The sequence below is a fragment of the Polistes fuscatus genome, unplaced genomic scaffold (genome assembly GCF_010416935.1).
Source record: "Polistes fuscatus isolate 324 unplaced genomic scaffold, CU_Pfus_HIC Scaffold5, whole genome shotgun sequence".
In the NCBI taxonomy this organism is placed as follows: domain Eukaryota; kingdom Metazoa; phylum Arthropoda; class Insecta; order Hymenoptera; family Vespidae; genus Polistes; species Polistes fuscatus.
In genome coordinates, this window is record NW_025113129.1 from 9944609 (window position 1) to 9967050 (window position 22442).

Consider the following 22442-nt stretch of genomic DNA (forward strand, 5'->3'; position numbering starts at 1 on the left):
TTTTTATGCAAACACAATGTTATCTCGTTACAATAGGATAGAAATGAATAAGAAACTACTATGGACTACATAAATGCTGCAGCTTGTGGAGACGAATCGCGACGCTTTTCTAGACTTTCTTTACGTGCCCTAAACGTGGTTGCATGCTTTCTATTTTTAAAGGACAACTTCGTAAGCCGCCTTAGAACGGCACTTTAATGGACTCGCCGAGGAAACTCCTACACGTCAGGAAGTTCCTGGCAAACGTAATATATTATCATTTTATCAAGGATATCTCTAACTCACCATTTGTTGAACGCTCTTGGGCTTTCGGTTAACGTCGATCACCTTCTGATTCGCTGAAAAAGAAAAAACAAAACGTACGTAGGATCAATGTTAAAAAATCCTTTTCTTTCGTTTCCAAAGGAAACATTAATTATTTGTTTCGATACTTGACAAAATATTTGTTATGCATCAATGCACACGCGAATACACGAATATATCTATATATTATAGGTAACTGTCCAACGCCATAAACGAATCTACGAGTACAGGTAGAGATATATGTGCAGTACGATACTGTTACTCGTTAGTCCCCCTTGCGTCAATTCCGCTTACGTGTCGTTACAAAAAATAATTGCCAATGACGATTGAATCGAAGTTAATTGCATTACAATTATCATTAAAAATTTAACTTACTGACAGCTTCCACCAAATCGGCAAGAAGGACACCGTCGCAGAGATCGGCTTGGAGATCGGAAACTCGTCTCTTAGAACCACCTCGTTCGAGATAATAATTCGCCCAGTCGGTGTAGATCTGTGGATAATAAAATTAAATGAAATATCATAGGAGTGTGCGTATGTGCATTCGGTATAATAGGTATACATATAGAACGAAGATGTAATTTGTTGATTCGAACTAAACGTTTTTTGTAGTCTGTGCGTAGACGAAGAAAGAAAGTTCGTGGAAGGAACATAACCGGCGATCTCATTGGTACGTCGATCGCATGATCGTACGTCCCATCACGTACTCGCACTTACGATCATTAACCGTACGTACGTAACCACCAAAGGCACGTTCGTGTCTCACGCGGTTTCACGTCTAACGAACGATGAACCATTCCAATATACGAAGTAAACGTAAAATTCTTGATCGAAACAGTTCTATGACATTTCGCTCTAGTTATTATTATATAAACAACTTCTATAACTCGCGCGCGAGATAAAAAATGAGTGTCTGGAACATACCTAGGTAAATTAAAAAGTTTTTAACCTAACAGAACTAAAAACAATTTGTTTATCCGATCAAACTTTTATTTATAGTAATTTTAAAACTTTTGCAAAATAATAGCCACGTAACTTTTCGATCAATCCACGTATGTTACATACTGCAAACTTGTAACATAGGAAATATAAATTTTAACATAGATTCTTCATCCAGACGTACGTTAAAATAGGAAAAAAATTGTCGTGAAAAATTGTACGTTGATTAAATGATTAATAATCATTTAAAATATAATCCTTTTATTCGCGCGCATTGATAAAGAAATAAACGAACGAAGTATACCTGTACAATATTGCGAGTAGAATCAGCTTTAATATCGTCGGTAGAACTGCGCACGGATCTTGGTGCCCTGATGCAAGCCATGATTCCGATTGCACTTTTAACTAATTATAGTCTTTCGTTTTTAGACACCAGAAATCTATTCACGATATGCACTATCTCTTTTTCTCTTTTTCTCGGTAGTAAACTTAGGTACATAGATTACGATTGCACTGCGAATAACTTTGCACCGATAAACAAACGCGATTAACGTTTGTTTTCATCCGAGACACTTGTCCTCTTATGTTTATGTTTTTTTTTTTGTTTTGGTTAACTTTTTATTAACATCTTTACCAACCTTTTCTCTTTTTCATCGTCTTCTTTCTTCTTCTTTTTCTGTCTATATCTCTTTTTCACTTGAGACACCAGGAGAAAGAAAAAGAAGAGGAGGAAAAAAAGGGTAAAGAAAAAAAACAAATAATAATAAAAGGAAAGAAACTACGCTAACTCGGGTGCATGAATGAAGGAAGGACGTTTCACTTGGCGCGCCGTTCGCAACCTTCTCGCGAAAGGGGAAAGTGGTGAAGGAGGAAGATGAAGACGAAGACGAAGAAGAAGAAGAAGAAGAAGAGGAAGAGGAAGAGGTGTAGAGGAAAATAATAAGAAAAAACAAAGAACAAAGCGGCAACTTCCTTCTTATTCTCTCATAAGCATGAATACTCTTCGATCATAATTGTCAAAGGCTATCATAATTTATGAATGATCGATTAGGATCCAACCGAGACGCGAAAAAACGTAACGGGTCGTTCCTCTTCCTTCTCCTTCTTTTCATCCTCGGCGGGTGACGTAGACACCTCTTATCTTCTCTCACCGTTTTTCTTCTCTTCTTTCTCGAATCGTTCGTATCAAAATTTGAATTTAGGTTTACGTTTACGTTTACGTATACGTTTACGTACGCGTTCGAATTCGAGTTAATGTTCGAGTTCTCGTTTTTCTTTTTCTTCATACGATTATTATTATAGAAATAAGAACGAGATGGCTCGAGGCGCATCGTGCAAACGCAAAACCACGATCGACTATCTATCTATTTCTATCTCTCTATCTCTTGCGTGTTTCCTATTTTTTGCTCCTCCTTTTTTTTTCCCTTTATTTTCATTATCATCTCTAACGAAATGAGAAAACACGACGCGACGCTAAGCGACGCGTCTTTACGGCGCGACGCACCGGACGTAACTGAATACACGCCTCGGCTACTTATCCCCGCGTAGGTGCGTACTCTATCCCCTCCCTTTCGTTCACTCTCTCTCTCTCTCTCTCTCACGCACGCTCTTACTTGCTTTCTCTATCTCCCTCCATCTCACTCCTTTTATTAAAATATCTCATTTAAATTATATTAAGTCGTCTCGAGAAAGATTCTTTCATATTCTTAATAAATTTTATATGAATAATATTTTGTATTTTATATTAGTTTACTGATTGTCAGTTATATATGATCTATTGTTCTATTACCTTTCTTTAGATCATGGTATATAACTCACAATCAGTGATATAAAATAAAATACAAAATATTGTACATAACTTATTAGAAGAAAGTTAGAAACTTTGATGGACAGTTTAATAATATGTCCAAACTTATTATAATATATCCTTTAATTATAGTATATAGGATGTAATATAATATAACATATAATATGTTTTGTATTTTATATAAGTTTACTGAGTTGTATGGGATCTATTCTGCTATATTATTTTTCTCTACATCATCGTATATAAATCACAATCAATAAAATAAAATAAAATACAAAATATTGTATATGTAAAAATTGTTAAGAGAAAGTTAGAAATTTAAATAGACGGTTTAATAATATATCAAAGCTTATTATAATATCTCGTTTAATTATAATACGCTAAGTCTTTGCTTCCTTACAAACAAATTAATTTCGTTTGACTTCCTTTTTGGATACTTCGAGTTAACGTATTCCCTTTTTGTATCTTTTTCCCTTTTTACACACCAAGGTGTTTCATGTAAGACTAGAGGATCATTTACCTTCCTTGCTACCAGCTGATATATCCGGTACACCATCTTATACTTTCCTCTTTAAAACCTTTATCATATTTGAGAGAAAAAATAAGATAGAAGCTTTCGTGAACAATGGAAGAAGACGTGCGCGATAAGTCTATGTGACGTTTTGAATAAATCACAAATCCTTTTGCAAATTCTCTCGACTAACCGTTATTATAAGCCCTGTTACTCGTTATGTTGACTGACAAAAGCTACGTGGCTGAAAACAAGCCAAGTGTAAACTGAATGATTTATCGAAAACTTTATCGAGATTATCTCAAATGAATTCTTCGAAATTCTATCAATATGTTAGTTGACAAACGATTTGAGTTAATCCATTTGTATATCTAAATGTATACAATGCATACATATTTATGTATGTATGTAAAATTTAATATTAATTATAATACGAATAAACGTGTACGGATGGATACAAAACATAATCTTTAAATAATCCTTAAACAAAATAGAGAAAGCTTAACATTTCGGAAGTAAAATGAAAAAATAATAATAGTAATAATCATAATAATAATAATAATATGTATTTCTTTATATATGTATACATAGAGTCGTAGAATATGTATATTCTGTTACGTAAGCAGAAATAGAACTTGTGATGTATAAAAATAAAAAGTATTACGATGAAATATTACTCGTTCATTCAAGGACACCGGATGAAACTCGAAAGAGATATGAGAGGAAAGAAAAAAGGATCGCAAGGATAATTCGATTACTTTTTTCCTATATAAGCGGGATAATAAATACGGCGAGATATTGCTTCAATTTTCAAGAAGCCGATATGAAATGTCTGTTTTCTCGAATATGACGATAAATAACGGCTCGGCGAATAGGATGTAGGTCAACAACGGTGTCCAACCTTTTTGGTTGCTCGAGCCCGTGCATTGAGTGAAAAGGAATTTTCTTAAACAGTATGCAGAAAATAAATAATATAATACAATAAATGTAAAAGAACTAAAATAATATACAATTTTCCAATCCGCATTCTCCGAATATTAATATTATAATAATTATTATTAAAGCGTGTGTGTGTGTGTGTGAAATAAATGAGTAAACCGACGAATGATATACAAGGTATAGATAAAGTGATATGTGTGATATAAGCCATGAATAAATGAACGAGAATGAATTCTGAGAATGCATATAAGGAGAACGAGAGATGAATGAGCGGCAAGATTATATGGATGTGTGTGTGTATGTGTGAACGGATGCAAGGTAAGAAGATGCGAGCGAATGAATGATGTTACTTCAAGAAGACGAATTTTAAAATTAAATTTAGATCGAACCAATCGATACAAATAAAACATACACAATTTTTGTTCATAAATTGATCATCGATTATAACAATCGCAGGAAATTTCCACTGTCCGCTACAGGTTGGATACCCCTAATCTAGGTAAAAAGAAAATAAACAAAGTGCGTTGTTATAATGACAATATAAGACATGCCACTAACGTAAGAATTCAATTTCTATACCTCGAGAAACGGTGGGTCGAATTACTTGTTCACATTGCGTCATTAAGTTCGATCGAAATTGCTCGTAAATTTATTAGCAAGAACGTGAACCCGAACGAACAAAACGAATCAACGGGCAAAGGATCGATCGATTTAATTCAATTTAGGACTCGTTGTATTTTTTTGTTCTTTTTTTCTACAAAGTTGACTTGTTTTTGATATCGAGAGCGTTTATACGATGAAAGCAAATGACGAGTAAATATGTTCATCAGGTGTAGTGAATTATTTGCTGTTGGAGCAAGGAAAAAAAAAATATTCATTGATAACTTAAATGGGGTAGGGGGTTTAGGATTAACAACAAAGCATTGTCATGCGTAGTTCGTTCTGACGTTACAGTTGAGGGGTTTCGATGATCCGTCCTTTTTAAAATACACACACTTCTAAACGTATGTATACATGGATACATAAATACATATACGTGTATAGTATTCTCAGCGGGTAGGATTCGTTTGCCGGACTCACGTATGCCCGGCACAGTGCGATGGATTTCGGCTTTGACCTGTCGTGGCGATTCGTGCGAAATTTAAGGGTGGGGTGGGGGCTTTTCCTTCGTAACGACAATTTTGCGGGGCCGACGCGTTTGCCCATCAAAAGGGCTGCTGCAAGGGATGAGCGCGCGGCCTTTTGTCGATCTAATGCGAAAAGGGGCTACTCGATGAACGCACCGAGAGAACAGGGAGATGAAATTTGGTTTGTCTTGTTCGTGCTATCGTGACGTTCCTGAAACGGGTGAGGTGCTGTTACGAGGAAGAAGGACCCAGCAAGGAGAAGAGTCACGTATTTAGACGGTAAGAGGGAAGATGGGTGAAAAGGGAAAGGGATGAAGCCAAAGAGAAGCAAAGAAAAGATAAGGAGAATAGGGTCGGATAAAGGAACGAGGGGGAAGAAGAAGAAAAAAAAAAGGAAGAAATGTTCCGCAAACAAACCTTTTCAAAAGAAAAGTAAATCTCGGAAAGCGGTGAGATAAAATTCATATGTCCACGGTTGTTGTTGATAATGAAAATAAATTGTCGAGTATAACTGAAATAATAAAGAGAAAAGAACAAAAAAAAAAAATTTATCTTATCTTTATCCATGTAACGATGACATTACGCGAGAGTATTATTTGTCCAATGTTTGTAAAAATTTGTTATGATCGGTAAGTATGATTGAAGAAATGTAAATTTAAATATTAAATAATTATTTCGAAGAAACATTAAAATTTATAGATTTAAATGAAGCATTGCAAAGTGCTCGATCTCGAATCGAAGTGCATGACTGGTTTTAGGGTAAAAGTTGAGAACAGTCGTAACCGAGTTACCGTCCCCCAAGTACGGAACGGAGGAGGAAGGACGGTCCTCCCTCAGGAACGGGGAACGGGATGAAACGGAAGCGTACGTGTCCTGCAAGAGAGTGTTCGTTCGGTAGAGGAGTCTCGCGTATTCTCTTTCTCTGGAGAAGTTCGAGGAAGCATAACCGTTGTCATGGCTACGATCAGCTAGTGCCATACGAAATTACTTTTCAAGTTGTTCGTGAGTGAAGTACTTTTAAGTGTAATTCTGATGTAACCAATGCGATCGCAGTAAGGAATCAAGAATCTTACGGAACCGTCTATGGGGTAAACAAAGTCGCATGCAAGAAAAAAAGAAGATGTTGCTTTTCTTCTTATTTTTTGAACGGGACAGAAAGTAACGCCACGTGGAGCATGTTTTATGAATGACCCGGGCACTAACACCTACGCGTCGCGTTACGATGCACGCAAGCTAAATATACCAACAAGTAATACCCACGAGTTGTCCTGGATGGCGATGACACGAACGGCAACCGAGCCCAACCCTACCATTGTATACCAGAATCCTACCTGTTTATCGTGTCTGTTATTTTGTAGTGTAGGCTCTTCTATGCAAAAACTAACTGGCCCACGCTAATCCGATCGTGCTCGATCACGTCTCGATCACATTCAAAGAAATACCACGTAATCATTTAACGTATATCGATAATAACGATAATTTCTTTCGATGCACGTAAAGAAGGTTGGGCAGTATTTCAGATAAAAAATTGGGTACCTACTACGGGGAGTACTAACTCGTTCGAAAAAGCCCTAACGAGCCTTGGCGTTTCTTGGGGTTCGTTGTGCTAAGAAAGCACGTTGAATTCCGAGTGTTCCTGGCACGGATGACTAAAATGAAAAAAGGATTTTTCCCTGCCGTTTCTTCCTCTCTCTCCCTCTCTCCCTCTTTTCTCGTCTTTGGTTACGTCCCTCCTGTTTCCAACGGGAAAGCTACGAAAAGACGTAAACGAGAGGGGAGTTACTCCGTGCTTTTAGAAAAGAGCAATCTTCCATTGTCTCAACGTGTCTCAAGTTAAAGCGCGTGCCTTTTCCTCATTTTTCACGAATAACGTCGTAAGTGAAATATCTTCAAAGAAATCAAAATTGTTTAAATTAATGGAAAAATAGATATATATATAGAAAATATATAAAATAAATCATAAATAAGGGAACACGTAGCAAGGAAAAGAAAAGAAGAAAAGACAGGAAATGGATAGAGAGTAACGGAACGAAGGGCTGATTTAGTTGGGGCTGCGAATTGGCAATTGCAAGCTAAATGATTTAGGTCGCGTACGTACGCTCGCTTACTTGGAGACCTTCCCCGAATTTACTGGGGATGAGCCTACCCCAAGGCAAAGTAAATATCTTTGGCCCATCGTACGAACTATCTTACCAAGAAAATAGATCTTTAATCAAATCGTCGACTCGTCCCGATGACTCACGCTCCTTTGGACACGGAATCGTGTGCAAGCAACCACGTTCGTGGAAAACCCATATCGCCCAAAGGAGTATCAAACGCGAGAATCGATATTTACACTTTCACATGTATATGGGATTTTCCACGTGAAATCCTTCGTTTCTTAAACAAAATCGTTCGAATATAATTTTATATAATTTGTGTCTTACATGAAAAATACAACTTTGAAATTATTACATTTTCAGGGTATCTTCAAATTATATAAATAATTTTTTTCAATTAATAAATATTATTTTGATCGATTGATAATCATTGACAATGACGTGTTTACACTATCGATCAAAATTATTTTAACATTTTCAGAATTAATAATGGAAACAAATAGCGTTTATTTCCATGACAAAATTAACAAAATCAAACGACAGAAATTAAAAACCTCGCGATAATAATTAATTTATGCTTTCAGTACTACTTTACATACTTCTGGCATCTTAATTAACAACTTCTTTAATCTGTTTGATGAAGTAATAAGGATTGAATTATAAATACGATAAAAAGAATATGCGATCAATGTATTAAAAAATGAGTAATGGAAAAGGTTACTCTGTTGGTACGATAATCATGAGTTTGGGAAAAAGAAGATGAGAGTAAGGAAAAATCGAAAATCATTCAACCATTTTCGATTAATCGACAGAGTGAGAGAGAATGAGGGAGCATCCAAAGCTAGGAATAATTCCTCTGCAATATGTATAAGCGAGAAAAAAGGCACGATCACGACGACTTTGTGTGGCTCCTTTCGAAAGATGCTGGTAGTCAGTCGGATCCCTTAAAGTAAACATCAAGTAAGAGAAGCAACCGAAGCAAGAGGAGTAGCTACGCTTTCTTGAGATTGATCAAAGTACCTTCGCACCCTCGGGCAGCATATTTGATAGTCTCCACGAAGGTTCTAACCTCCCGACCTCCCGAGGATCCTCCAAAGTTCTTTTCTCAAAGTAAACGTATCGATGTACGGGTAAGATAAGTTCCTAGACGAAACAGTGGAATGAACAAAATAAAAAAAAGAACCAAAAAATGTATGCAATAAGATTAAGGAAGAACCGGTAAATTCGAATTAAACGTAGAATATCGCGCGCGTGGGCGCTGTATCATATTATGATGGCGTGTTTCAAAGCAAGGTAAATAAAGTTTTGGGTAAATCGCTCGCGGGAGAAACGAAATGCAGTGAAATTCGATAGCGTTCTACCGCACACCGGCCGCACGATTTTCAAAATTAGTAGGATAGGGGAATCGCGACGTGAACGGGGGGTAAATGGGAGGATATGAGGGGATATGAGGAGGATGAGGAGGAGGAGGAGGAGAAGGTAGAGAGGTAGGGAGAAATGGGGGGTAACGAAAGGGGGACCAACGCGAAAATCGCTTCTCTCGTAGGATTTTGCCTTGGGGGCTGTAGTGAGAGAAACAGGGGGGAAGGGGGAGGAGAGGAAGCAGAGAGAGAGAATATTGAGCGAGCTGCGTTGATACCTAAAACGAAAAACGAAATGAGATACCTAAATGTAAAGAGTAACAGGGAAAGTAACAGTGAGATGAAAACAACAGAGAAAATAACAAAAAGAGAATAACAGAGAGAGATAGAAAAAGGTTTGGAAGAGGAACGTGGTGTTAAACGCATATCGAAGGTACCATTTGGAAACGAAAGGCTTTGTCGAAATTGCTTCCGGTTTTCAATTAATTCGAAACGCGGTTTGCAACAGCAACGTGATCGAGAGCCAACTAGAACGTGCGAGAGTGCCAGCGTAACATCGAACTTCGATCGAGCGACAAGCGAGAGTAGTAGTACCTCTGCCTAAAACGTGTGCCACTGACAGCATCTCATTTTCATTTAACGAATAAACGATAGATTTTCTGTACACCTCGTGATCGATTCTTCGATCGTATAAAAGATCGTAACAAATGTGGAGACAATTTGTTTTCTACGTATTTGCATACGTACTAAAAGGTCCATTTTTTTTGTATACGATCATTTTCATTATTTTATTTCGTTTATATTTAGTAAATAATTATGATTAATAAAATATGGTAGAGATCGTTGAAGATAAGTAACATACTTGTATTATTTTAATAGATTGTAGTGTTAATAACACGATTCCAGTAAGTTTATAGTCAGCTAAGTTGACAATGGAAATGATGATAATAAAAATTCGATGATAATAATAATTTGTTGCTAGAGTAGTTTTGGGTAAAATTGTTATGAGAGTGCGCACTTTGTTTACTACCTGCTGAGTTGTTTTTCCTCGATGTTGCCATTGATAAAAATGATCAGCGTTCAGAGCCCAGCCCGGTGCGTAACTGAAGCCTTCCATGGGGAATTGAGAGGCCACCTTGTTGGCTGGGCCAATCGGACCAATTTGTTGATGGTGGTACTGTCGCTGTTGGATCAACGGATCCGAATCCGGTAATTCGGTGTATAGGCCTCGCCTGCTACCAAGAAAAACATCTTTTCCTTCCAAACGAGGAATACAATGCTGTGGTTGCATCAACATTTGCTTCTCCATAGTGTAAAGAGATTCGAATTTGAGAAATGACAAACATGGCTCGTTGTTTTCCGCGTTTCTCGAATAAAAATCAAAAGTCAAACCCATCTCGTCTTGATCGAAGTCCTCGGAGAAGGATAATTCTCGTCTTCTCGGCGAACGATTCGAACTATTTTGCGAACACTGTCGTTCGTCTAACTGTACACACCTCCTAGGTGACTTTTTGATCGTCGTAGAATCTAAATTCTGATTGATAACCTTCCTAGGAGAACAGAAAGCGTTACGAGATCTTACAGGACTTGAAAACGATGATTCTACTTGGACAGTTTCCAACGATCCATTCTCCGTACATCCGTCTACCGATTGAACGATGGATTTTGATGCGGTCATCCTCTTGGCACTGGACTTGTTCTTAGGTTTCGCACCGTTGATATTGTTGTTATTGTTGTTATTGTTGTTGCCTCTGTTACTGCCACTGCTGCTACTGCTGCCGCTGCTGCCTTTCGTGTAAAGCACGGGTAACTTGATCTCGGACAGGCCGGACATTCTAGCCACATTTTTTGTTTTCCTTGATTAAATCGTCGCGATAGGATCAAAGAAAGTTTTCGTAAGGTTGTTGAGGAGGTCCTCAAGAAAAAAAAAACAAGAAAAAATTAAACAAAAAAATCGAAAGTAACGCGAGATCGATACGAGTAATTATTGATGACAATCGAGACAAAGTATCGTCGATCAATTGATGACACGATACTGGCAAAAGGATAAACGCGTGGACGCTTCTCCAAGGATCCTCGGTAGAACTGAGGAGGAGGATGCTTGGAAGCGTCGAACCCGCCGCAGGATGAAGAGACTAGGTTGTGCGCGCGCGCACTATCACGCGCGCGTACAACGTACGTAAGTACGTATCTACGCGCAGCCAGGTATGTCCGAGTCTCTCTGAGCGTGAAATGAAAAGGGACGAGAACCAGTCAATTATTTTCCTGGTTCCTGCTCTTCATCCTCTCTTCTCCCCTTTCCATCACCCATTTCCTACTACTACACGTAACTCGAGTCCTTGAGTTTACGAGCTCGCCTAATCACTTTCGAGTGCGTCGACTCGTTTTTACGAATCGTCTACTTTACGCCTAACCAAATGAATTGTTTGGATGGAAGCCAAGATGCCTGTAATAGTGGTTTACCCCAGTGGCAGACATAATATTTATAATGGTAAATAATCCGCGCGAAAATGGTTCACCTGTGTAACCGAGTTTCACTTTCGATCGAAATATTCTTCGAAATTGTGATAAGATTTTTCTATGGATTTTATATTATGCTGATTTGATTCTAATGTATGTATTCCCATAACGATTTAACTCTGTGAATGAAAATTAATAAGATAATTTATCATATTTTTTTCCCTAAACAAATGAAATTTTGGGGTTTTTCATTATTCTTTTTATATCAGACGCAGTACGTCACGTAAACGTTGTACGGTGTTGGAGCGAGAGAAAATCATCAAGCCCTCCTCATGTATGTACATTAGGGGTGAATATTATAAAAGCACTCTGGGAGAATCGACGAACGGCTCGATCCCTACTGAAACGACAAGCGGACGCTTGCTGAAAGGAAGGAGCTGCTGAAAGAACTTTGTCCGATGAAAAATGCTTTTTTCCTACGAATATGTATCTCCAAAATTCGTTTAATTATCTCTCCTTGAAAAGCAAGCGTTAAAATAATAATAACAACGTTGTAACGTTTTATTTAGATTTTTATACGAACCGTTTATTATTTTAATAACACGTCAAGAGGGTAAACAAAATTTAACGTAGAGGAATATCTACTATCTATTGGTGTAAACGTTTCTAAGAAAATTGTTTATTAGAATTAACGCGATGTTCCGAGGGACGAAAATGTTTTTGACCTTGTAAATTTATCGAATTCCTTTTTCATTTTTATTTGAAGAATACAATTTTTTGTTTTCCCTTCCGTAAACTCGAAATCATCAAACCCATTCGCGTCACTCGCAATGGTGTATAAGTTAATGTGGTTGACATCGTTGATGAAAGTCGTACGGGAAAGGAAAGCACCCTTGAAAAAGTCCCTCATAGTGGGACTTGGTGCGAACGAAATCTCCATATTTATAGGGAATGTTCGTCACAGCAGAAGATTTCGGATGCATGCTAAATAACCGAGGCCTATCCTATGAAGCAACACGAAGTTCCAGTAGGAGGAGGAGGAGGAGGAGGAGGAGCAGGAGTATGATGTGGATGAAAGGAAAGGGTAGATTATATGTACGTTGGTGAAAGAAGGTGGTAGCTTAGGGTAGCGATCATTCCCTTTCCCTCAGTACAACGCAACCATTCTAACAATCAGAGCACGCATTGCAACCTACACAAAACGAGAACACGCGATAGGAAATTCTTTTTTTAGATGTTATTCAAATTTGTTATTTAAATTGTACTTGATTTTTAATTGAATTGTATTCCACTTGTTTCTGGATAAACAGGATGGATAACATCGGAGGAAAACATTTTTTTTAGTTCACAGAATTAATTACTTTTGTTCGTGATTTTAATCACGAAATAGCAACTGTACATTTAAGTATACGAATCAAGGGAAATATTAAATAATGGAAGTAAATATTAATAAGCAGGAGAAAAGTGTTAAGGCAGGAAAAACTGGTAAAAAATTCTAAAAACAAAAGAACCGGGGGAAGAGGAGGAGGGGAGATCCATCATCGCCTGGGACACGCACAGGAACGCACGTCACTCAATTAGCTGGATTTTTTGTTTCTTTTTTTTTTGATGGAACATTGTCCACGTGTCCGTGAAAAGGGTGTGGATACCAATGAGATTTTAATCAGATTTCTATCGAAGGAATGGCGACTTTCGTTAGGAAGATTTCTACCGGAATCGTGAATACTTAAAAAAACAAAGGTGTACAAGTTTCAATAATGCGGTTATTTTAATAATTAATAAAGTTGAATTAAAAACAAAAGAGAGAGAGAGAGAGAGAGAGAGACAGTCAAGGTTAGGTTATTCTTTATTTTGTATACCCGCGACCTTACGATTCAGGACTCACTTTTCCGTTTCCACAAATTCAATATAATAATGTGTGCTCTGACGATCCTGCGGCTTAGTCCTTTTTGCTCTCAGAGATTCTCTATCTGTTCCTCTTTTCGACACCATTTTCCAGCGAACATTCAAAGGAACGGAATCGGACAAATCGTCGAAGAACCACTTTGAATCTTCTACGTCGCGAAGGGTGGCTTATGGGAACGTTATTGCCATGTCACTGCCTGTAGGATTATTGCGAATCATTTTTTCCACATGAAAGTAAAGGACCCTCCCGTACACAAAGGACCCTCCGCGAGCGTTGTCGCGCGAGCTTTTTCTTTTTTTCTTTTCTTTTCTCTTCCACGTTCACTCTGACACTTTATTACAATGAACAATGAATATCTATGAACTTTCTATCAGTTACAAAAATTCAAACACCTTTCGATCTCTCTTTATTGATGACATTATTAGCCTGTATATTTTAATCTACGCGTTAATATTTTTGTACATTAAATTAATTACAGCATATCTACAATATTTTGTTTATTCTAATATACCTAGTGTGTGTATACTTCAGACGGGTGATAATAAAAATATAAACGTGTTAAAATGACTCTAAACTTGAAAATTCGTTAATTGAATAACTAACATTCCTGTGTTATCTTAATCTTTTAATTAATGAATTCTTAAAAACTAAAATCAGGTAAAAATTGCGACCGTGAGAATAAGCCCTTGCAAGCGTATAGGATGAGAATACCCTTAATAAAGGAGGACGAGCGGACGGTGGATGGTATCGTTGCAATCATACGTTGGCGTTGGGCCGTAAAAGGACCCTAGTCTCATGGGAGTTTCATGTTCCTTTCTAACGGGGTAACACTGTACAAGCTTTGAAAAAATTCAAAAGGCAAATTTCACTCGTATCAAACACGCGACATCGTTCCAGAGCACAAGATATTACGATATATTTTTATACATAGGTATATCTCGTAATTTCTCATGTAAAAATGATTAGAAATATAAAAACGCAATATAATAAATTTTCTAAAACGGCTTAGAACGTAACGTAGAAATAAAGTATGGTCCTCTCAACTTAGAAATATTATTATCGAAAATGTGTAATTTTTTACGAACGAAGAAGCAAGCAGATGCGAAATATATTCGCGTATTACTTGTACTCCATTCACGTTTGCGATCGTAACGTAGTAGACACGCGATTATACCAAGAAAGAGGGTGCGCGTAATTCCTTTGCATCGTGCGTGGTTGCACGCTCATGGGGTCGGCCGTGGTCGGCCAGAAATCACCGTGACTCACAAGATTTATTACTATCGTCTAAACTCATTGATCCTAGAGCAATACGCGTATGAGACTCATAGAACGTAAGTAAGTAAGTACATATGTCGCAAATTGTGTTTTTCCTATGTTTTGCGCGATTATTTCTTTTAACCCGTACATACAATCATTCGAATGCGAAACAATTGTAACATTTTTCCAATATTATGCGTTATGTGATGAAAATGATCAAGTGCAAGTTTATTAATTATTTACTATGAAATATTATTGCGTTTAATTTATCATTGTTTCTGTAATCAATTGTAAACTTATATAAATTGATATTGGTACAATATCTTCTTCAACAGTTGACAACAAAAACTGAATTTTATAAAAACTTATGTTTAGTCTGTTTATGCATAACTCTTGTCAGTCTAATTATTCTAAAAAAGCGTCTTCTCGTTTATATTATAATATCAACTAGTATGCGTTTAACGAACCATATCAAATGTATTTTATTTTTACCTTAATTTGTTGTATCTTGTCCTTACAAGATACTTTATACTTTTCCAATTGTTGTTGTTGTATCGAATCAAATTCCGCGTACGTTTGAGTCTCAGGTGATAAGGATGAATCAGGAGACCCCAAACCCGAACTATTGCTTTCACTGGGTTTGATATTCTTCGGTATCTCTTTTAAGTCGATCGAGGAGTCCCTTTGAGGTGACAACGGCGACAATGGCGATCCTATTCCCGAACTGTCCGAACTGGAATTCACCAATCCTCGAAATCCGGATGAAGAAGGCCTTGCTATTTTCGATTTTGGGATTAAGCTTCTTTTCGAGATTCCACTGGTTCTTGCGATATTTCTGATACTGGAGGACTTTGATCTCGAAGACTCGATAGTTTTCTCAGAGAATAATTTTAAATCGAATCCTGTTCTTGGATCTATTTTTACAAGGTTTGCAGTTGCATCGATACTTTTCGTTCCTTTTATCATCGTACTTTGACGTTCATGGATTTCACGGTCGACAAATATTTTTTCCTTATCTTTATTTTTCTTTTGAACAACGCGATCATCGTTTCCATTTGTTTCGAATTTCGTACATTTACAATTGTGATCGATAACATTGACGGATTTCGAATTCCCTGGATTATTATAACCGTAATATTCGACATTTTCAAAATGATTCTTAGTACAAGATAACGACACACCGATAGAAGCTGGTCGTCTCTTTACTGTTCCAGTTTCGTGACTCGGCGAATCCCAGTCCAAGTGAAAAGTTCTTCTTCTAGAAGTCATTCCAATTGAAATATCAATCGTTTACTTTACGACACTTTCTAATACTGTTTTCTCTCTGTTATTTGCATTAACGTTGAAATAAATCGCGTGTCCACGCGTAAACGTACACGCACATTGAAAATCTTGAAAAGGATATTCATTGAAATGCTTAAGTGAAAGAGGTAAATGAAAAAAATATTTCCAATAAAAATCGAATTTACACGCGTATACAAAATTAGGCATATTACAAAAATGAAATATTCTTCGCGATATAACGCGATAAAAATAATTGATAAATGGGAAAGAAAACCGTTAAACCGTAATCCAAGTAATCGGGAAAATGTAATAAGTATGACGTTGGCGCAGTTATGCGATTTGCCCGAACGATAAGCATATTTTCGGTTTCTTGAACTCGACAACAATAGATGCACTTGCCAGGGGTGCCGCGGGCAAACTGAAACTACCCTTAGGAACAGCCCTCTTTCGGAATGAAATAGCGCGCGAGAAGCAAGCTATCGGCAATCGTAGGGAGATACGACAACGCCTAGAGAATGCCATGTCCTTCCTCCTCTTCTTCCCCCTATCATAGCTAGCTGCGGGGCTAAAAACTAATTACATTCGGTCAGGGGGTTCGCGCGACTGATATTGATGATCGACCGCGATGATCCTCCACGTGCCGATACGTAAATTCGTAACACGAACCTGTTTAATTAATCATGGAAATATAAACAAAATTCGAACCACTTCATTGCATGGGTTTTAATTAGGATGTAAAACAAGAAAAATTGATTGTCGGATAAATATAAACCATGATTTTGTTTATCCGAGAAACAATTAACGATTCAATGTTGGTTCAAATAAATTTCCTGTTTGGAAAAAAAAGAAATGAGAAAAATTCTATGTTGATCATTTTAATTATTTAAATCTTTCAATTTTTATTATTAATTTTACAAACTGCGTCCGATGGTATCCGAAGTTTTCATGCGAATCGTTATGAATAGCATTTGAATAAAAATGTTTTCTCGTCAGTTTGGATGGCAGTTGAAAAGGGGATCTATCAACCCTCTCTTTTTAGAGTGCAACCTACTGTCGTTTTACTATACAATACCTATCTATTATATTATTATGGCTACCGCGAAACACCAGCTTGGCTTTTATGCTAGGCACGAAAGTGGAATAAGTGCGCATGACGACTTGGATGCGCACAGCAGTTATTTCGAAATACAATATTTTGACGGGTACGTCATGGTAGGGATAACCGCGACGTAATCGAATCCGCTCGTCACGCTACGACGGCCAGCTTATGTGATTATGATTTGCGTTCGTCAATACGGATGATCAATCCCGCTTAAACTCCCGTTAAATATGGTTACTGATGTATAAAAAAGCAACGTGCTCGTTTAATTATGTTAAAGGGGTTAACGATCAAGTTACGAGTTAGAGTGAGTTTGTTTTAGGATCATCAATTGTGTACTCTAATTAAAATTCTTCACTTTTTGCTACCGTGTATCATGGGAATGAAATATTTTGTTTTAAACAATTTTGAATAATATTTTAAATACTTTTCTTGTAATCTTAAGAAATAAAGTGTAAAAAAAAAGAGCCATAATCGAGAGTTATTAATTACGTTTTAATAGTGGTTTAAGATCAGGTTAATTCCTTGGTGAGTCGAGGTAAGTGGGATTTTGATCGGATGAAACTTGCAATCGAGGATTACAACTTATAATCCTGGTACATCTCGTTATAGATTACCCCTCCTCCATTCGAAGTTGCAGATTACGCTTGCACGTTGGTACGTTAGCGTGCACAGTTCCCGATATCTCATATTCCCCATCGAGTCCTACCTCTCGAGAAATACTCGAATAACAATCCCCATCCCCCTGGTTTATTCTGAACCGTTATTTGAAGTATGCCTTACTCGGGTAAACGCTTACTATCGCACGCAATTCGAACGTTACACTGATTGCGGTCGATCGGACCAATAATTCTCGGTCTCACTGAGTTCGACAAATTTTCCAAATAACAAATCCAATTTTCTGCTGTTCGCTCTGCTGGTGTTTCTATTCCAGTGGATCAGGATTAGCGAGATGCGAATGTAACACGATCAAGCATATTCCTAGAGGCAAAGTTCCCTGTTAACACGTACTAACACAGTACCCCACCGCATGCTCACCCCCTCTTTTCATTACTGATCCAAAGGATCAGAATTTATTCCATGAAATATTACATAAGTATTATCGATCGAACTCTTATTAGAAATAGAACAAATTTAAAAATAAACTTTTCTAAGAATACTTGAACCTTTCAAACGATAGCCACCACGGGTCAAAGTTTATTTTTGTCATTCGTAGAGAAATCTTTTACCGACCGAGCAACCAACGTTTCCATTGATACAAACTTATCCGTCAGGAAATTCGCTACCGTTGGTATTTGTCGCTTCACCTCGACAGATGGAGCTTTCCAAACGTACAAGGGTTGTTTCCGGACTGAAGAAGGGTAGATCCAAGCCGAGCTTACGCGTGCTCTGCTTCTTCTACTATGGATTTACCATTAATCGAAACGAACGGGAAACAATTGTCCCTCAGGCGCGATCCCTCCACGTTAAAACTATCTGTGGATTTTTCAAAAGAAAAAAAAAGAAAAAAGAGTGCACGGAAAAGGTAGCTTTTACCATCCTCGAGGGAAAATAATCACCTAACCAACATATTCAATGGATTTGAATTTTCCCCTACGACTGTACCGTCAAGAGAGTTTCAACCAAGAAAATTATCATTCATACGGTATTCTGAAAATTGCTCATAATTGCTAATATCTTATAATTGGATTGTTCGAATAAAAAGGATATACGAAGTGATAAATTATTAATTTTGTTATAACATTTACATTAAACAATAATAATTTATACAAATTATGTAAATACATAATATTTACGCAAATTAATGTGTTATCCAACTGTAAATATAAATTGGGAATAACATATCAGACGACATGTCGATTATTTAAACCACCAGCTGGGTAATTACGTTCTCAAGGGACTATGATCGAGAATTTACGACAGAGACACTGTGAAATAAAATTTTCAAAAGAGAAACAACGAAATGAATAAAAAGGATAGGATAAGTAAAGGCAAGATAGCAAAATGAAACGAGGCGGCACTTAAGAGAGGGTCGAATGTATCTCTTTGCGAAGGAAACTGTCTCCTTGAAATCGGATTTCTTCGAGTAGTCGGAAACTCATGGAAACCCCATGAAAGAAGGAAACGAAGCTTTTTGGGCAAAACGAGCTATACCCGCTGGCGTAACGGTCTCACGTTCGCGGGGGTGGATTTTCCCACGTGGCCGTTGAAACATGCGCGTTACGTGTTGGGGAAAGTTTTGTCCTATACGTCGAGCAGCAGGCAGGTTTATTGCGGCCAGGCATTACCTTGACTCCTACGAAATAGGGGAATGGAGAACGATGCTGAGAAGTTGAGTGGGGCTGGTTAATCGACGTTGGAAAAGCGAAAGTTAACTTTAAATTTTCAAGGGGAACGCGTTGCGGACATGCGCGACCAAATTTGCGCATACACAATCACCCGATTAATTAATTCTTCCTCGTTTTCTAAATCTCGACTCTTATTTCCTTTGATTATTTTGTTATCGCTATATTTTTTCTTCTCTCGATCATTTGATTACAAGTTTATAGCGCATTGCATTAGTGGTAAGTGGTAAGACTTTCGCAAACTTCCCTCATGGGGTTGCTATTCCTGCTTTTCATTGTACACGGTGAACGCATAGCATCACGCACGATGCTCGAGAGCTTCCCTTTGACCAGTTTACCTTTGCATGCAGACTAGTTTTTGTGCTTGTTAACCCTTGCAAGTGCATATGATTTATGATGGTTTTGCGCGAATATAATTTGTTATTTTCTTTATTTTTTTCTTTTTTGTTTTTTCTTTTTTTATGTTGACTCGTAACAATTTTGATTTTTCTAAAATTCTATATATTTCTGGTATAAACATAAATAAAATAATGAAAAGTAACATGACAATGCCAACACCACGGTCAAATGTAATTGTTCTCGTGAAAGAAGGCAGATATTGGAGAATATAAAGATGAATATTTAAATTTTTCAGTAATACCAAACTTTCCGCAAAGGTTTGTCATACGTAACCACCACCAGAGTGGTCGAGTTTTATTAAAGAATTGAGATATACTTTGCGATTCTCAGATATGCTAAATAAATTCTTAACGAAATTTATTCGAAGAAAGGGAAGAGAGAATTCTTTAAGAAGTTTCTTAATTGATCGTCATAAATAAAAGGACCACGGTATACTTTTTGGTATTACATTTTAAAATCATCAGGACGAAGAATCCTTTTCCAATGCCCCTTTCGACAGCCCTTTACCCTTCTCGAAAGGTAATTCTATCCAAACGGGCCACTTGAGATAATTACCTTAAACGAGTGAACAGCTGTGTAAACTTCGTTTGAAATATACACCTTTAAATATTCATATGTATGCTTAAATTATGTCGAGACGAATAAAAATCATCATAAATACATCATCATACAAATATCGAAAAATATTCAAATTTGAAAATGATTTTTTGTGATAGATATGAACAATATTTTTGTTCGTCTTTAAAAGAAAAAAAAAAATAATGAAAATTGTATCAGGATTTAGAATTTGAGATGACCCGTGCTAACCGAACATTTGTGCCAAGGGTTGGAATGCTACAGCTCCCGTCACATAAATATCCCGAAACCCCTAAATTCTGGGAACCCACTGTCTCCCTGTTCCACTCCTTCGTCCTTTCCCAAACTTGGTGAGCAAAGTTGCAGAAACTCTTCCAGCGCGATATCGATTCTCAATTCTTACGCGAGAAAGAAAGATAAAGGGGGATGATGAAGTGAGCCGAAACGATAGCTTCGAGTTGACTATGAACGAAATAAGTTTCATTATTACTACCTAGAGATGATTAAAGAAAAGTTTGGTAATAGGTAAGCACGATATTTCCGTCAGTTTAATAAAAACTCGCTATATTCCAAGTTATGTTAAAGAAAGAATTAAATGGATAAGTTTGCTATAATCAAACAATGAAATAATTAATTAATCTAATTAAAAATTAATTTATTATATTGTTACTATGAATCGTATAAGAAATTATTTATCATATATTTTTAATTACAAGTATAAGATACTATAATGCTAAGAAAATAACCTAATAAATCGTATTTATGTAAATTCTAATTATAAATTACTTTAAAATAAGCCATTAGCATAAAATTGTTGTTTAAAATAATACTAACTGGTAATATCATGCTATTACGCGTTATCTTTTATTCAAATGAAAATTGTCCATTTGCGGAAAATGGGATGAGACGTAAGAAAAATAGTCAAAATCGAGGAACACGTAAGGTCGGTCGACATTTTTAATGGCGAACCTTAACGGAGGAGGGTGAGCCCGACTACCCCAAAAATATTAATCTTCGATTAGGTAGCTTATCATGCCGACTGATCAGAAATGCGGAAAATTTGGCAGCGTGAAAAGCCTAGGGAGTCCCTTATCTTGAAAGCTTCACATTTCTTTTTTTTTCTAAGCGTATGGGAAGGGACAATGTAACTTTTGCCTTCCGTGATATACGTGTATCGACCTACGTAATATGTCTTTCTTATCATCCTGACTTTGATCGAAATCCTCCCGATGATAATTGCAAACGTACACATCTGATTTCGTGAACAAAAAATAACCTTAATCCTTTTGGTGTTTACCGAAAAAATTGTATCCAATTATAAATAAAAAATACTAAGCAAATTTAATGTAAATACTTTGATAAAGTTTGAGAATCATAACAATCTTATAAAAAATAATATTTAAAAAATTCGGAAAAAAGAGAGACATATTAAGAAATAAATGAAAAATATATTAACGACAAAAAAGTAAATGAATAATTGTTGCTAATCTTATTAATAATATTTAATATATATTATTAGAAAACATTCCAAAAGTAATCTTTTATACACGATATATTGGAAAAAAAACACCGTCATTTGGTCATAGTTGGAGATCATAATAATAATATATTTATATAATATTTTTGGCACTTTTACGCAAGTATCTATAACTCACAAATGATATATCACTTTTCGACGGCATAAGGGTTAAATAAGACAAACTATAATGATACGAAACTCAAATGATCGAATCAACGATCTCGGCATTAAATGTGTCGCGATACGTCTCACATTTCTTCCGCTAAATTTGCGAGGAGGATCGAAGAAACTAGGTAGGGTGCCGAAAATTCAGGCATTTGACGAGAAGTAAGAGAGTAAGATAGGAAGAAAGATAAAAAGAGAGAGAAAGTGAGATTGTACGAAGAAGGGCGTACGCCCTTCGTACTCCTCCTTGGATCTCACGCTACTACTCTCGGAAGTCGAATGAACGCGTGCACGCCGTTGTAAGAATCCGTTGACGTAAGCCAATTTAAGGTGCTCGCTCGACCCC

At 36.8% G+C, this 22442-nt stretch overlaps 1 protein-coding gene across 4 annotated transcripts in view; it reads right to left on the reverse strand.

Moving 5' to 3' along the window:
- The window catches only part of LOC122522066 (protein sickie), a 96144-nt gene that overhangs the window by 61861 nt on the left and 11841 nt on the right, over positions 1–22442 (reverse strand). Inside the window, exons 1-3 of one of the 4 annotated variants that reach the window (XM_043642861.1) lie at positions 10117–10530; positions 679–796; positions 286–338 (exon numbers count right to left, since the gene is read on the reverse strand). In XM_043642861.1, the coding sequence (XP_043498796.1) occupies positions 286–338; positions 679–796; positions 10117–10482 (537 nt within the window). In that variant the 5' untranslated portion in view covers positions 10483–10530. Of the gene's footprint in view, positions 1–285; positions 339–678; positions 797–1546; positions 1906–10116; positions 10531–22442 lie in introns of those variants that run through there. The other 3 variants (XM_043642860.1, XM_043642862.1, XM_043642863.1) reach the window with 3 other exon arrangements.